This window comes from Temnothorax longispinosus, chromosome 1 (assembly GCF_030848805.1).
Source record: "Temnothorax longispinosus isolate EJ_2023e chromosome 1, Tlon_JGU_v1, whole genome shotgun sequence".
Classification (NCBI taxonomy): domain Eukaryota; kingdom Metazoa; phylum Arthropoda; class Insecta; order Hymenoptera; family Formicidae; genus Temnothorax; species Temnothorax longispinosus.
The window spans coordinates 24,067,801-24,085,687 of NC_092358.1; the positions used below are offsets into that span (position 1 = coordinate 24,067,801).

Sequence of the window (17,887 nt, forward strand, 5' to 3'; positions counted from 1 at the left end):
AAAAGAGCCACGTCTATTGTTTGTACGACACAGAGTAAACACCAGTAGCTGCAAAAACCAAAGGCGAGAGCTCCCGGATTGCAGGGTTTCAGTGCTCGGATATTTATGTCCCTCTTTACATTCACGTGTGGCCATTAGTTGACAATTCGACGGCGATTTCCAAACAATTCCGATATTACAACGAGAGAGAGAGAGAGAGAGAGAGAGACGCGGTGTTTCGCGATCGCTCTTTTCAACGCGAATCGCGATTGATCAGCAGATTAAAAACTGAGCAGTATACTGAACAGTCGAAGGTATTTATTACAAAAAGCGTGTCTTATATACATGAAACTTAGAAGTATATTTGCTAATTAGATCAGAATCTTCCGTATGGCTTGATATATAATTATTGTATTCATAAGACCATTCTGTGCCACCCTTTTCATCGAGCAGTATGAGAAATTATTTTAAGTCTGACGTAACTCGAAGTACCAGAAGTTCTAATTGACCTACTTCAGTATATTCAACATTGATATTATAGTTGGATCGTGGTCAGGTAACCAAAATCTTTGAATATTTTTAAACGTATTTTTAATACGCTAGACTGTCATTTCAAATATTTCAGAAATATTTGATCTGAACTGACCGTTGCATTCAAATTTCGTACAATGCCGGCATGCATATCAGTTACTCTCTCTCTATAATTGTATTAAGCTTAATTTAATCTTAACGAATCAGAGTATGACTTATACCGATGACCCCGCGGACTCTGCTGCAGGTGAAATCTGGCTGTTATGAAGCCGGTCGAATAATGGAGTACAATATAGCACCATTTCGCGCTTAAATTGCCAGACATTGTTTAAGCCCGTGACGAATGATCCTGCGCTTTTCTTAAATCCCGTGAAACTCTAATAAAACAAGGATATACAGAGTATCGTAATAGTATAATAACTATAAATCATTAAAGTGCTAATGTACATTAGATAGTCTCGCGCAACTGTTCAATTGAAAGCATAATTAGCAGTAAATTATCTGTGTAGATATCAACATCGAATTCCTTTGAAACTAGAGACTTGTTACGAGTTTTCATTTTAGTGTATAAATAATTATTATTGTTTTATAAATTTATTAGCTTTGTGCAATAAAAAACTCATTTATGTAAAATAATTAAGACTGCTAGTTCATAATTATTGAATAATGTAAAACGATTATCCTTATTTAATTTAGTACATCTAGCAATTAATTAGTTCGCAAATGCAGCAGAACATCGTTACTGGAACAATCTCTTTTCTTTAAATCGCTAAGACGAGAGGCTCAATTCTTATTACAAAACTTGTTAAACTGCAAGCAGTTCCGAAAAAGCTTTGATACGGCAGTATAATTACACACTTTATCCGGTTGTCGCGGCGTTACGTCAATATCCCGAGTGCACCTCAAATAAAAACGGTTCGAGATTCGAATCGGGATTCACTCTCGTAACGAACGTACGCAAATAAAGATTGTAATTCCTTACCCATGGAGCTAGCGATGGCTACGCGCGCCACGCTGTTTTCTAAAAAACAGCCGTAGGTCGTATGGTCGATACGTGATGTAGGTTGTCAGACGGTACACACCGATGTCGATGGAATATCACATTATGTAATTATGTAGGCTATTCCCCGCGCGTTTCTTCCGCGCCGTGAATATTTCGCTCGTGGCTCTTGCCGCGGCGCGTATGATTCCGTGGGTGGTTCGGCGAAAAACCGTGTTGGAATCACGTGGAACCTCCACCGCCGGGAGAAATTCCGAACCCGAACTGTTTTAACTCCATTATGACTTTTTCTTTCCGATGGGAGGAATCCAAATCGAATCGTTGTTAGCCATTCCGAAGAACATTGGCGCTAACGTCACGTAAAAAACGTATACGTAAATTGAAACGTGTTTCTCTTTTTAGACATGTATCTCACTTTTTCGTTGCCTCTCTCCCCTGCGATTAAAGTGCTCTTATTTGTTGAAATAATTCACTGAAGACTAATTTATTGACAAGTGGTCAATAAATTTAAAAAATGCGATTATTTCTTACATAAATACATTGTAATTTATTAATGGCATTCAGAGGATGGCTATTTGCACAATATTTTTTTCTTCTTGAAAAGTGTTTTATTTATTTATTACGCGATTATAGCGAAACAAAATGTAAAATAAATATGAAATTTATACAGATCAGTATTACAATAAAGCTTTTTTAAAACGTGCTATTGATAAAACAGCATTGAAAAATGATAAATAATAAAAATATTGAAAATGCAATACTTTTCATTGATACTGGAATATTCTTAGTTCTGTTAGGTACACAAATAGAAGAGCAGGACAACGGCAATGCTTTCAATATGGCCAATCAATACGGAATATATATCCATATTTATGTAGGTTGGATAACAATAGAATAGAATCAATTAATTTAATTGAAAGATATATATAAATCGACAAAACAATATTTTAAAATAGTAATAATCCGAGAAAAAGAATGTCTCTATAAACATTTATGGTAATCATTGCTTTCCGTTTTAACTTTTAATAAATGATAAAAAGTTGTAATTGGTAATGAGTCTTTCGGATCTCTTATTTATTTTTTCAGTTTTCCTTTTAATTATTCCTTTAATGTAATGTTTATTATTGTTTATCTAAAATATCTAGGATAAATAAAAAAATTAATATTTTAAAATCAATATTTTTAATTATTTATTTATTTTTATATCTACCCACAAACGTGAACTAAAAGATGAAGTAGGAGCTCAAAAGCGAATTTTGAGAAATTATATATGTATATCTCGTTACCATCAACTGCGCAATAACATTTACCTCTGGCAATATTAATTAATTAAGATATTAATTATTATCTCAATATAAATATAAACTGAGTATTTTGTGTACATTAACATTTAATGTTCTTATTTGCAAAGGAATATAATATTATAGTAATTTCGATTTTCAATGCTACAAATAAGATAGAATATGTACGTCTAAACTGAATAATCGCGCTTATAGATCAATAATCGCATTTTTGTTATTATCGGATAAATGTCAAGACTATTATTATGCATCTAACATCGGAATCTCTTAACTCATTATCATTATATCAGTTCAATAGCAAGGTTTTCATTTCGGTATCTTTGATACAGAAAATGTAAGTCAACTAAGTCATCAATATACATGTAACTTCTCGACTCAGTTCGGTTCGAGATCGCAATCAGTTTTCGTATGAAGCTCTGCGATATCAAATCAGGCAGCGAAAACGCAGACTCCTCGAGCCCTCAACTCGAAACGATTCTGAAATCGAAGTTTCTTGGCTATGTAAGCACAGCCGTATTTCTAGCGCTTTCTGAAAGAAAGTCCGGCTGTAGGAAAGTCCACGGGGGTGATTGGTGGACGACGAGTCGGGATTGAGGGTGGTGCACCGTTACGAGAGCGAATAACAATGGCCACATCCGTGTATGCATTTCCGGTCGGTGAGCACCTTCCGGTTGTGAATTACGCGGATGAATAAATAGAGTGGAGACCTAGGTATTCTGGGCTACGGAGAATATTACGAACGACCGGGTACGCGCAAGTATATACATATAAGCTCGTTTAATGAAATTAAAATGAATGGCAAAGGAAGGATTAGCTTCTGCTATACGACGGTCGAATATCCGCGGCGAGAGACGAGAAACCGCTTTGGAAAGCGTTACCCTGGTAGAGCCGAGAAAACTTTTTGCAAGTTAGCTTCTTACTCTATGAATCTATTATGATGAGATTAAAAATTCACCTTTGGATCCACATAAAATAACGGATATTTACTACAAAGTCTTATACATATATAAATAGGTTCTGCTCATTCTATTACAACTTTTCTCATACCCAACAAATAATTGCCATATACGATTGCTACGTGTGTCACGTTGCGATGAAAAGTGTTGTCATAACAATTTCTGCATTGCATGCGAAAAATTACGACAAGATCACGTATCGCGATCGAGCTTCTGACAAAAGAATTCATTGCGTATAATACAATTCCACGAGGAAAGTCAACGATCATTTCTTTGAAATATCAGAACAATAATTCAAACATAACAAACGGCCGAATAGTCAAGACGTTGCTGCATACGTTCACGAACTTCTGCTGCATATTTTACGAATCACCAGCTGCGCAAACTCGTGCGGCAACCTCTGCGCAGCGATTTCGGTTTACGAAAATACATTCCTCGCAGAAATGTATATCCTCTTGACTGCGTTTTCATAAACTGAATTTTCCTGAAATTTTCTTCAAAGACCTTCAAGAGCGGCGAGAGGAGAGAAGAAATAGAGATACGCCCGCGGTGAAATTGATAATTTGATAATTATAATAATTGCTCTGTAGCCAGGAAAAGTTAATTTGATTACAATGTTAATATAATTTAGGAATTCCGCAGACAACGTGAAGTAGAAAAATGTATCACACAAAGATATTTTGAAGATATATATATATGTATATTAAAGGGAGCAAAATGCAACCGTACCTACTCTTGTGCGGCTTGCAGAGTTGAGTAAAAAAAAAAAGTTTCTACGAAGTCAGATTAGGTGCGTCGAGGGTGCGCGCTGTACACACCAAGCGGCTGTGGGGCAAGACTAATTATTCTAATGGGCCACAGTGTTTGTATTTACCGTGTAAATGGTGCATTCAAAGGATCGGTACTGGCCTCTGTGGACGCTTGAGTGCGCATCCATGTCCTTCTCCGCAAGAGCGGAACCGTAACACACATTCTGTCGATCGGTCCATCGAGATTGATGAGATACCGATAACATCGATACAAAGAAAATGCACTGGGATTTTATTCTCCGCGCCCTTGAATTATTACCATCTCGCTGACTTCGATTAATATATTAAATATATACTAATGAAAGCATGTTCAAGCTAGATTGCATTTTTCACACAAAATCGTGTAATTTATTTTATTTTACATAAACTGGAGCATCCTGTACATAATAATATTAACGTATTATTTACTTATTTCATTCTAATAAGTATATGGACACAATATATGGTAAAATAATTATAGACACTTGAGCTTATTGCGTGTAAAAAAATAGTACAATCGCGTTATAAAGACCTATATGTAATTATATTTATCAATCAGAAATATTTGATTTATTTATAAATCATTATCTAAATGTTACAGCCAATAAATTATCGAAGAAAATTGAGAAATGTATCAAGAGACATAAATTAATCAAGAGATATGGTAATGTCTCTTGCCAAGTGTACGTGCCCGCGACCCCCGCGACAGAGAGATAGAATATACGCGCCTAGATACAGCAAGACAGAAAGTGTATCTATATCTGAATCATCGAGTTGAGTAGAGACACGGTTGTCATATCATAAAAATGGCTAAGTGAAATTTTTAATAGGCTCAATCGCTTGCTTAAGGTAATATTTCGGGTATAATAAAAGTGTATTTATTTTTTCTACATTAAATATTAAAAGAAACTTTTTAATGTAGTATATATGTTAAAATTGGATAATTTAAATTTTCAAGAAACGTCAACATTATCATCATCACCAACGTCGTCGTCGTCGTCCCAATATCCGGTTTATAAACCGACATTTCAATATTTACGTACACCCCCACACACTCTCAAGCATCCTTCACACCCTTATATCTTTACCGGCTTCACCCACGTCATTCGCCTGACCACTCCCCACTTCCTTCCCATTCCAAATACCTTAATACACTCCGATACGTCTTAACATAGTCCAACACACCCTTACCCATCCACACACATTACCACCCACCTTTCATCCCAAATACCTCAATACATCCCGACACGTTTCAACATAGCTCAAAACACTTTTACTCACCAAACACAATAACCCGTATTCTGAACGCGTTTTTATCGATAAATGTGTGCATTTATTTCTGAGATGCTGTAGTTCATGTTACATATGTTCTAACATCTCAGAAATAAATACGCGCATTTATCGATAAAAGTGCATTTAGAATACGGGTCATTATCACCAATCTCACCCCAAACACCTCAATATACCTCTCAGAATACTCTCAATACACGTCTCACCATAACTTAACACACTCTTACTCATCCATACACATCACTACTGGTGAGACGCACCCCTACTCCCCTAAATAACAGAATATTTTGTCCAAAAAAATTTGTTGTTAAACAAATATCCATGCAAATATTTTATGTGCATGTGTGAAATTTGTCTGAATAAAGAGCGAATTTAATTTAAAATATAAATATTTTGAGATACATGTATACGAAGGAGATTTAGAATAGTTTATATACCTGTGACTACATAAAGACGCGACTTCCTTTCTCTGAAACAGTCGCTTGCGTATTCATTTAGCAACGCCAAGTTTTTTGAGCGAAATATTCTGTTATTTCAATTAGCATAATAATTAAAGAATTAAATGTTATGATAAACAAATTTTTTACTCAATACTAAATTCTTTTGTATTAAATATTTTACTATTCTATTAAGTATAGTATGATAAGAGAATTAAATTTTATGATGTGTATAAACTCGTTCTCAATTTGACGCGACGTTTGACATCACTATTTTTATAGCAAAAATAGATAAAACCAATATTGTTTCGCAAAATAGCTTTTCAAGAGCGCGGATGCTTTGCGCTTCTTTTTAAAAAGACATTTTTTTATAGTATTTAATTTACAATGCGCAATTCTGAACTTTACATTTGCATTTATGCTATATTTATCGTTTTGACATGGAAATATCTTGATATCTTCTTATACCTATTTCTAGATCGAATCATTTGTCATCTCTCTGAACCTCTCATTACTGATATATGTATAATTTACATCATTCCTGCTATACTGATAAGTAAAATTGCGCGTTTTTTACACTAACATTTGTTATATGATGTGTTTTCCCCATTGCTTTCCAAGTCAGGGATCATCTCCTCGATTTCCAACGCGACGGATTCGATTCCTTCGCAACGGGAATGCGACTTCTCCTGAAACGACCGTACCGATCAATTTATACGCGCATTCTTTACTCCTTCGATTCGCGAATGCAGATGGTGTCTGCCTCGACGTCGCGTCGGGAGTGTCGGGACCCTCGACGGTGTCCCCTCGTAGACGTCGCGTCGACGCCGTAACGGTGGTGGAACTTTAATTCGCGTTTTCGGATTTCCAATATCGTAAAGCGAAAGAAGACGACGAGTAATACATGACGGTCGATAAGGATAACTTCCTTTCGATAGGCGACGGAAGCACGGAGGGCGAGGGGTAGCGATGGCGGCACAGGATGGGCGCGGGGTCGAAGGGGGTTATTTCGTGACTGCTGCCTGCGCGCCACGTGTATTATCATATTTATAACTCGGTTCGACCCGTGGAAACGTGAAAAAGCTGGGGAATGGACTTGGCGCGGCAGACGGAATCCGTCCAATGTGACGCGCTCAAGGATATCACGGTAGGATCGAAGTGCGAATCGAGTATGTTAATAAGATCTACTGTCACCGATAAACTCTATCTATCTCTCTTCCCCCCCCTTTTCATGTGATAAGGAAAAATAAGTCAAGACGTCCCTGAAATAGCCGCATCAAACCTTGAGAATTTATTTCATATTTATTGTGAGAATTTAAGAAAAAGTCACATGCACAGATAGGGAAATTATTTTTTTTTTACCGTGGAAAATTTTATTGAAGTACCCAGCAAGATTATAAATACAAATATTATTGCTATTTTTTGTTTCTAGTTTTTTTCTGTTTCTTCCATTTACTTTTTCCGCAGTCAGTAATAATAAAATATTTATTGTGATTTATTGTGTCAATTTGATATTATAGTGCAATAAATTTATGTCAAAGTAAACCTTTAAATATGTTGAGTCAATATGAAGTGTGTATCATTGAGAAAGAAAGTTTTTTTTATCATTTCCTTTAAAATAAAAAAAGAGAAATATTTATTCTAAAAAATCAGATGTTTTTTCACTATTAAAATAGAATATAATATACGTAAAATTTAGTCTTTTTTTTACTTCAGCGACGCTCTGTACAATGTGTGCATTATAAATACGAATTTCATATGATATATTAGAAGACAACCCAAAGACTGTATATTTTTATGACTTCCTCCTTATATTATTTATTAACAGCTACTATACTTGCTATTTCTTATTTATTTTTATCCTCAATCACTCCCATAATTTCCCCAATTCATTCTATTATTAAAATATATATCATTTTGTCGGGATAGAAAGGGGGCAATTTGATAATACATACGTATTATCAAAATATGATATTATTCAAAGGAAATAGTGGAATATATTCGAAGATTTAACCTTTCGACAGGACCTGAGTTTTAAATAAATGTTTTAGCGAGAAGTTTTACTTTCCTAGAATGAGGGTGAACAACAGACTAAACTCATTCCGTTTACGCGCGTGGTTCGCAACCACGGACAGAGGGTGCAACATCTTCTAGGAAGGGAAAAGATCCCTTCTCTCGGTATACATTCGGTAAGCTTCGAGAATACAAATAGGTGGATTCTCTGGGGACGAATAGGAGATTAATCAGAAGATAATTTTTCTTAATAAAGAATAAGGACGCTTGCGCATGTTTTTAGATCGCTCGATTCCGTATGCTGAAATATTTGCAATATTATAAGCGATGCGTTTTCTTAAATTTACAAAAAGTGCGTGCATTTATAATACAGCTATGTAAAGCTATGTCAATAAAATCAGCACCGTGTAAAATATCATTCTAAAAATGTTAAAATGTTTTAAAAATGTAGCGATCGATATATATCACCAGACATTCTGAATTCTTTTATCATTTTTTAAAAATATCATCAAAATGTGTTAAAATACTTTTTATAACTATGCTTTAAAGAGCATGTTTCTTGATCGCTCTTGAATTGTTTTTGAACTTATTTCTTCGCAATATAATTATTTATATGCGAAAAAATCTTATATAGCATAACATGCATTACGCAAGACCAATCGAATCAGAAACTGATGTATAACAGGCGTAAAAGAGTTAACACGCAATGTCACCTAAAACGTATTGCAAAATTTTACTGCAAGTTCCAATTCGCCCCACGAAACTTAAATCTTCCGCAATGCAGTGCGCTACTTCCCGCGATCATTCACTCACTCTCTCTCCCTCCCTCCCCCCACTCTGTCCCGCTCTTTCTCGGGTACTTGGATTCTGTTATTCCGGTAGTAACGGACGCTCGACGAATTTACTGATTTTCACTCCTAGCACGAAGTCCGACGTCTACTGCGTAACGAGGAGTCAAGCTCTTTCGAGTAGAAGACCATCGAACTGGCCGTCGCCAAAAAGGTCGCAGAAGCGAGTAACGTTAGGTGACGGCGTAACGGCAAGAGAGGGTGGTAGGAGGCAGGATGGTGGTGGTAGGATGGAAAGGACCCTAACTTCCTAACCGAATTGTTAACTCGGCAGCAGTCGGACAGGAGCAAACTTGTCCGTTAACTTCTTGCCGAGGAGCGAGCGAGGCGGGCGATTGCGAAATGAAAGAAGAGAACGCACGGGGGGCGAGTGGAAGAGGGGAAGGATGAGGGAAAGGGAGGGGGAAGGTAAAAAGGAAAATCAGCCCGCAAAGAGGGCTGATTTAGTAAACGTAATTTGAATATCTGATTGCTGCTGGCTTTAAGTTTCGTTGTATCTCCTCGCACTGCGTGGCGCGAACGTCTTAACCCGTCCCGTCATCTTCTGTCATTTTCCTCGTCCGTTTTTTTCTTCTTCTCCGCCGATCTGCCTGGCTCACTTTGTATCCCTCCACTGGATATTTTCGCTCGTCCGAAGTGGTACAATGGAAAATGGCGGGTGGAAAACCCGACTCTGCACTCCCACCCCCATCCCCACCCCCTCCCCCTCGCCGCTAGAGAACTTGAAATTATTTAGATTTTATAACACAATAGCGAACTTTATGAGATGGGCCCCCGGTATACCTGCATTTCCATAAGAATTTAATAATACCGCAACACAGTGCGCAATTAATGTACTTTTTTGCCTTGTTAGAGAGCAGCTATTGCGAAAGGCGGCAATTCTCAAAGGGAGACGTTCTCCGCCACGACGTAATAAGAATTATATCCTTGGCTGGCATAATATCTCGAATGACGCTTCTGACGCAGATTGGCAGAAACGTTGGATCACGGTCCCGGTTGTCTGCCGATCTACTCTCCGCAAATCCGCTTGAACAGGCAACTAAAAGCTTTTTCCACCCTGGCGCGATCATAAACGTGAAAAAGAAATTTTACAAATCTTGCGACTTACGTTTTCGCCAAAATAATTGCCGACGTCACAAAAGTGAGTCGTATATCATTGTGAGACGAATCCTAAATTTATGTTAAATCGAAGTAAAGCAATTTGCTTAAAATCTTTAGCGTTTTTAACGATGTTCTTATTATACAATTCCTTCGGCATCACAAATGACAAAAATCCATAACAAATTCTACCCTCAAAAAATAATCTATTACATAATGTATTAAAATAAAAATCTGAAAAATAAATCAAAATTTTTAACTTAAAATTATGAGATCGTGTTGAACAATAAGCAGATTAATTAACAATGATATCAATTCCCCATTATTTTAACACCTTCAAGTTAATAACGCTCCGCACAATTGCCCGTGCTTTAAGCTCGACCGACCCTACGTGGAACATTCCAAAGCCAATAAATCGCCGCGCACCTCTCGAAGGCCAGATTTGTAATCCCCCTACGGACTTCTCGGTCGCCCGGTATCACCCTCTAACCGCGTAGCCACAGAGGCTTTGCCTTGCCAGTGGATTCAGAAACCGGTTGCGGCAATCTCAAATATTAATGGCCCACGTATACCACGACCACTGTTTTAACGTCTTTTTCCTTCGAGGCAATCCTAAAAGTTAGAGAAAAAAAGTAGGGGGGGAAAAAAGAGAATAAGGAGGAGTTGAGAAGGGAACGGCTACCGTTATTGGCCGAACAGGCACGCGTAGGATGGAGAGAACCGGAACGTTATCTCGTAAACGGAACGTACGATAAATGATGGGCGTGAAAAGCAAAATTGGCAAACGATAAAATTGAAATATCGAAAAAAAAATGGAATTGTTCTATTTGTGCGTTTAAAGAAATGCGGAGAGCTTATTTTACGAGAAGGAGGCTCTCACGCGCGTGTAAACGCACGTAAAAAAGCGAGTAAATAATTAATATATTCATGAGAGACACAACAAATAATGGTGCATATCAAAGATGGAAGTTGTTGGTATAGTCGAGAGAGCTGAGATATTCGCGAGAAGAGACCCACGGAAGAGAAAGCTTTCCTTCCACACGTACGCACGCCGGAGATGCAAGAAGGAGAAAGAGAGAGGGAGAGAGAAAGAAAAAAAAGGAAGAAACGGGAAGACGAGCTGAAAGGCAGTGGCGGTGAAGGTGCGAAGTTGACTCGAGGTGGGGAGCTGAGCGGAAGAGAGGAGAGAAAACGAGAGGATGAGAGAGCTTCGAGTATTTCGCCAACTTGGTAAGCCGAGTCGAGATCGCTCACGCGAGGATTTCTTCTCGGGGAAACACGTTCTCCTTTCCTCACCTTTCGCCCCTCTCTTTTCTTTCTTGCGCACCCGTTTCCTTTCTTTACCTCTCACCCGGCCCCTCATTCTCCCAACTCTGTCTGCTCCACTACGTTGCGGGACCAAATCTTTCGCGAACAGATTAAGCTGCGGAATATCGAGTAATTTGGGATGTCAAATACAGCTATAATGACATGTTTACGTATACACGCTTTTCCTATAATCCGTAATAAAAAAAAAAGAAATAAAAGGGAGCGGAATATTATATTAAAAAGATTAGTAATTCCAGTATACATTTTGTATATTTATGTAATATAATATTTTAATATGAAATACTATAGGATTAATCTCTTTAAATTATAAATAAAAACGCAAACATTTGATAATAATATATTATTATATATTTATTATAATAATAAAATTTAACGATACACAATAATTTATAATCTAATAATTAATAATATAAAATCGACTATTTCATGATATAATAATAAAATTTATAAATTCTATAAATATTGAATTTAATCTATAAACAATATGGATTTATTTTAAATTTATTATATATTTGCGAAAATTATTTTGGCTATATTGCAAAATGAACTTTTTCAAGCACACATGCATTAAAAAAAAAACACGCACCATAAATCATCTCATTCACTCTCCCGTTCGTACGCATTATTGAAGAAATTAAAAATATATTTATTCCAAATATTATATTTCCCAACTCTGCTTCCTCTCCTTTGTTTTTTTTCTCCAAATTTTCTCCCTCAAGAAAGGCGTCGGCATATCCTCCATACGTCGATAGATACCTGCCCGAAGGGAGATAAGAAGAGGGTCGAGAAAGAACGTTCAATGACTGAACCATGATCAAAGATAATTTCCGATCAAAGATTAAGGATTACTCCCGTGAGCCGCGCGGCCCGTCTAGGAATCAAAGTCTGCCGAAATATAAAATGCATGAAGCGAGAATCCCAGGGGTGCGCAGCACGTGAAGCTCCCCCCTTGTCTCTGTCTTTCTCTCTCTCTGTCTCTCTCTGTTTATACGTGTATACGAATGAATATATGTTCAGAAGCGAACAACTCCCACCCACTTTATCCCACTTAAAGGCAGATGACGCACGATCGCTGCACACGCACATACACTTGCCTTGTGCATATTATATAGTAACAATAAAATAGTAAAAAGGTGAGGAAATATATACGAAAATACTACAAAAGATATTTCTTGAATTACGCATTACCAAAAAGATGCTTGTAATGCATCGTATGTCTTCCTCTGTACTCTCTTTTCCAGCAATTTCAATAAAGTTTTTAACAAAATATGCGAACGTAGCTTTTAAACTGTAAATTAAAAGAATCTATTCTTGTAAAATAAATTTCGAGGAATAAACTACAAATAAATAACAACATTTTATTCCTCTTCTTCAAACTTTAATGAGACTTCAATTTGAACAACACTTTTACCACGTTATAAAAACGTAGTTATACAATATAGTTACGCAAACATGTTACAAATTATAATGTATATAAATATTTCGGACATGAATGTCCGTTAATTCATATCGAATCTCTAAACGATTTGAGGAATAGTTTTTGTCTCCTTTTGTTAAACGTACCGTAATCATGATTATCTACGCTGCATAGAGGGATGAGCGCCTTTTACGGAGCCGAACAATTGGCCGAAATGTATGGAAATCTTTCGTATTTTCGCCACGTATAAGCACAGGCCTCGCGCTTCGGACATTAGATATTAGATTTAGCACCCTTACAACTGTCGCCGTACATAATTAGGGGTGGCTTCCCCTATCGAAACAGATGGCAACCCTTAGGCTACGAGATAATTTCGCGGAGAACAGTTGGGGAAGAGACCATGGCCCCTGGTGTAGAACAGAAAGACAGCAAGGAGAAAAAGTGTATAAGGAAAGAGAAAGGGAAGGGCAGACAAATGCCGGCTAAGAATAGAAGATTCCGCACAACGACGATAAGTTCGACGAACGGGAAACGCGCGCGAAAAAAAGGCCAATATACGACTCGACAATCGTTATCAAATTTCTTCAATAAATTCATTGAAATTAGATAAGCGCGCGCGCGCGCGCGGGGCAACGGCGCGCGGCGGCAGCGGCGGAATGGATATCGGGCTCGTACACCAAGTACGTATTAAACGTAACGGCGGCGAGGCAATCGGCAGTAACCGGACTAAAGTGGTTTTATTCGTCGTTCAGTGCGATCAGATATGGAGACAATGAGAGACCCTCCATATTCCCGATCGTGGACCACGGGATCTATCTATCTCTATCCGATGCGAGACTACGTTACCTAAAAGATTGTGCTCGAGAGCAGTAACATGCGAATTGAATGACCACCGTATAAAATTCGCATCCACCGCGACCGCCAGCGGAAGGGGGTGGGATGAGAGGACAGGGGATGATAATGGGCACTCGCCATCCCGATTTCAAGTCCGGCAATCTGTGCGTTTGTAAAGACAATTGGATTTGGAAATCACGCCACTCACCCCGAGGCTTATTAACGCACCCACATTGTTTCAGTAGATGTAAAATTGATGGCCAGCCGATCGCGCAACTCTTTTAAAAAATTTTTTCAGAGATTTTCACGAATATACACGAGCACGTTGAACACATTGAGGAACTGCATCTTAATATATCGGTCTTCTTTATTTTTCAAAATTTATGATGTTTTCATACGTATTGTATAACGTATATACATACAATTAAACTTTTATAAGAGTTTGTTAAAATGAGTTTACACATAAAGAAATTTAATTAACATTTTATTAAATATACAATACCTAGTTGTAGTAAAATCTAGTAAAATTTTAGTTGTTTTTAATGAAGCTATTAATTTATTGTATTCATTATTATTGCACAATGCATTATTATATTTACAACGTCCAATCCAAAATAACTTATTACGTAAAACCCACTTTAGACGATTTCAAAATAGAATAATATTTGCAATTTAATATATATGTATATATATAATATATATACCGTGTATTTTGATCTGTCTATTTTAATGTATATTTTATATATTATATTCAAATTTTTACTCTTGTGTTGAATGTTTTATATTACGTTTTGAGTTATAGACCATCTAAAATAGGAGTTTCACATAATATATTTATAACATATCTCACAACGATAGCTAATAAATTGCTGATATAAATTCTTATAAAAAAGCGAAACATAAGGGAAGAAGAGCGCTTTCGTGTATTACGATGAGGCGTGTACTACGATGTAAACGACACCAGCTTGGAGAGGAGCATTAATTTGCATCTGCTTTCGTACTCTACCACTTCCGAAAATTTTATTCGCTCGCCGTTTAATTGTGGTATACGCGAAATAATAAAGTGGAAGTAAAAGGCGGATGTGCGGAAAGAAAAGTGTGCCGGGAGCTTAATACCCCGTGTAAGTAGTAGCCACTGCATTACAGTCAGATTCATTTGCATGCACTTTTACATCCTTCCGTCCTCAAAAAATATTTATCGCCCGAGGTTTCACCGTGACGCCTCGCTTATGAATTATGCATGTGAAGCACGCGCGCAGGACGTAGCTCATTCCTAGCGCAATTTCGCCATTGAAGCGTAATTTCAGCAAGCTCGGGTATTAGAGCCCCTCGAGCAGCTTTTTCGTGATAGTGCTTACGAGGGAGAACGAAAAGACGTGTCATTCGGAACGACGATGATCACCTCAATTGCGTCGAAGAGAAGAGCACCGTGCGTATTAACTTCATGCTACGCCCCAAGTGCGAATATGAATTTTATTTCACACGTAAAAATAACGAAATGCATCTTCCTTCGCTGTTAATTAGGCGCGCGTTGATACTGTTGCGTTGTGGGATACTTATATATAATATTGGGACTTCAAAAATTCTATAGAATACGTCTTTAGATTTAGAATTAATAGCATCTACATATAAAAAAAAAAATGTTTTCCCTGACAATAATATTAAAATAATAAATTGATCACATTATTTTATATATAGTTATATATATATATAGTTTTATATACTGTTATATACATAGATAAATGTTATATCGCATATGAAATTTTTCTGAACTTTTGTTTTATATTTTAATAAATGGTAGATTCTAAATTAAAAGATATAATTTTTCTTCCTCATAAGGAAGTGTGATCTCCAAAATTATATTTTGCTCTTTGATCATTTAACACAAATTAGCAATACATTTTCGTCGTATGTAACATTACAAAGCTATAATATATCAGAACATTGTATACCATTGTCAGCACCAGATTTAATGTGACCAAAATTAAATCCGAGATTACCGATCGAACAGTACGGGTTTAAGTCACCATACAAACAAACGTAGGAAACACCAGCGGAGGATATGCGGTGGATAGTTTATATTTAATTATGTCACCAACTTTTGCAATATATATATTCATCGATTACAAAACTGAAACTATATAATTAATAGCGGAATTGAATCGTTATAATCGTTATATAACTCTATGGATTGATATAATTACAAAATATATATATATATAATATATATATCGTGAGGTAATTATGAATAATTATGTACCGTTATCTCAACAAAGTCATCTATCACCCCTATTATAAACCAAACCAAGAACGCCAATTTATGTGGTACACCGATATACACGCAGAAACGCGTGTAAATTATTTCGAATAATATTTCTCGACTGAAAAATAAAAGCCTTTATTCTCAATTGGCAAGGTATTAAATTTTAACAATAATATTTTCTTATTAAAAAGGATTGAGGAAAATTAAAATATGCCCTATAAAGTAAAGGTAAAAATATCAAATTAAATAGTCTTTTTGCATGATGATCAGTCATTTTTATTTAATACTACAGAATACTAGAAATAAATACAGCATTATATGATTTTTGTTTATAAGTACAAATTTTAATTTGCATTTAAGAAAAAATTGTATTAGAGACTTTATAAAATTTTTTCAGAATCCGTGTTGCTTTAATAAATTGCTTGCCTCAACCGTTATGCGAAATAGAATTATTGGCAAACAGTTATAACTGTATATATATATAACTATATATAATTATATATAACTGTTATAAATGACGATTATTTGGCTAAACCAAAATCGACAATTATTCATGTGTTTTCTCTTTGAGAGATATTATATCGCATAGGACAAATTTAACATTACCAGTAGTAAACGCTGCGAATGTCGACCGACCATTCTGCAGTAGAAGGCAAGCGCAAACAAAGACCGCCACCATCCTCGGTAGGAAATTAAAAGTCATCCCCTTCCTCCTTCCAGCATGTAGCTGCATCACCGATATCCGATTAACAAATTCGATGTCACGAATATAAGATCCGCATTCGCATTCTATCGGTTCACCAGTCGAGTCCCTCCAGTCACTGCCAATTACCCCAAGACGACACTCGCTCCGTTCCTCAGGAGTCCAGCAAGGACAACCGTTAAAGCACTTCTCGCGTTGATCCGCGGGAGCCCCGGTGCGATCTTTCATCAAGAGGACCTGGTACTAGAGCTATGTCAGAATTTTGTAAAAGATTATGTCCTCGCGATGCATCCTAGACGTGTCCCAAGTGAAGAGAGGCGCGATGTCACTTCTTCGTAATGTCAACAAGCGTGTCTTATTTCGAGAAAAATATGAATGCACCGATATTTCTTATCTCTTCTCTCGCGGCAATCGGCAACTCGCGAGATCCTCGCGAGTGTACGCGCGATATCGTAGCGGCGAGTTAACGTCCCTCGTCAGTTACGTGAGTGTACCCGGTGTTTCGACTTGGGGCGCGATACGAGAACGGCTCCCAGCAAGTGCGCGCTTGGGACGCCCGGCGTCGACTGGCGTTCATAGAGGTTACCAGTAGAACCGGTCGGCGGCACACGCCGCCGTCCCGGCATCACGGCGCAGATCTCTGCCACCCCCCTGCAAGACCTCTCACCCTTTCCTGAACCAGGCCAATCGGCGCTTGCGAGTCACCGCCCATCGCGTTGCGAGGGCGGCACCGCGCCCGAATTAAGATTTTCGACTTTTCTTAGTCGGGTCTACTCCCGCCAGCTATCTGTCTATTCTCCTTTTGCCCTCTCTCGCACCATGTTCTCTCAGCATCACGCATTGTCCCCTCATTTGAGAGAGCCTGTCCCCTCTTTCCTCTTCCTTTTTTTTTCTTTACAGACATTGTGCATACGAGTCGCAACACCGATGGGTTACCCCCGAAGAAAACCACACAAGACGTGGATAATTTGCGTGGAATAATAATTCAAATGTTTATTGTTATATATAAAATTTTTTGTGTGAGGTTTACATGTGATGGGTTGATTTTTTTCTATTTTGGCGAAATGTAGTTAAGAATTAGTGTCAGCTCGGTTTTCGCT

The 17,887-nt window shown here is 37.3% G+C and overlaps 1 protein-coding gene across 1 annotated transcript in view; it reads right to left on the reverse strand.

Moving 5' to 3' along the window:
* Positions 1 to 17,362, reverse strand: part of LOC139819805 (lachesin) — a 163,229-nt gene extending 145,867 nt beyond the window's left edge. The window contains exon 1 of the mRNA XM_071789546.1: positions 16,691 to 17,362. Coding sequence (XP_071645647.1) covers positions 16,691 to 17,015 — 325 coding nt within the window. The 5' untranslated portion in view covers positions 17,016 to 17,362. The remainder of the gene's footprint in view (positions 1 to 16,690) is intronic.
* Positions 17,363 to 17,887: the final 525 nt, after the last annotated feature.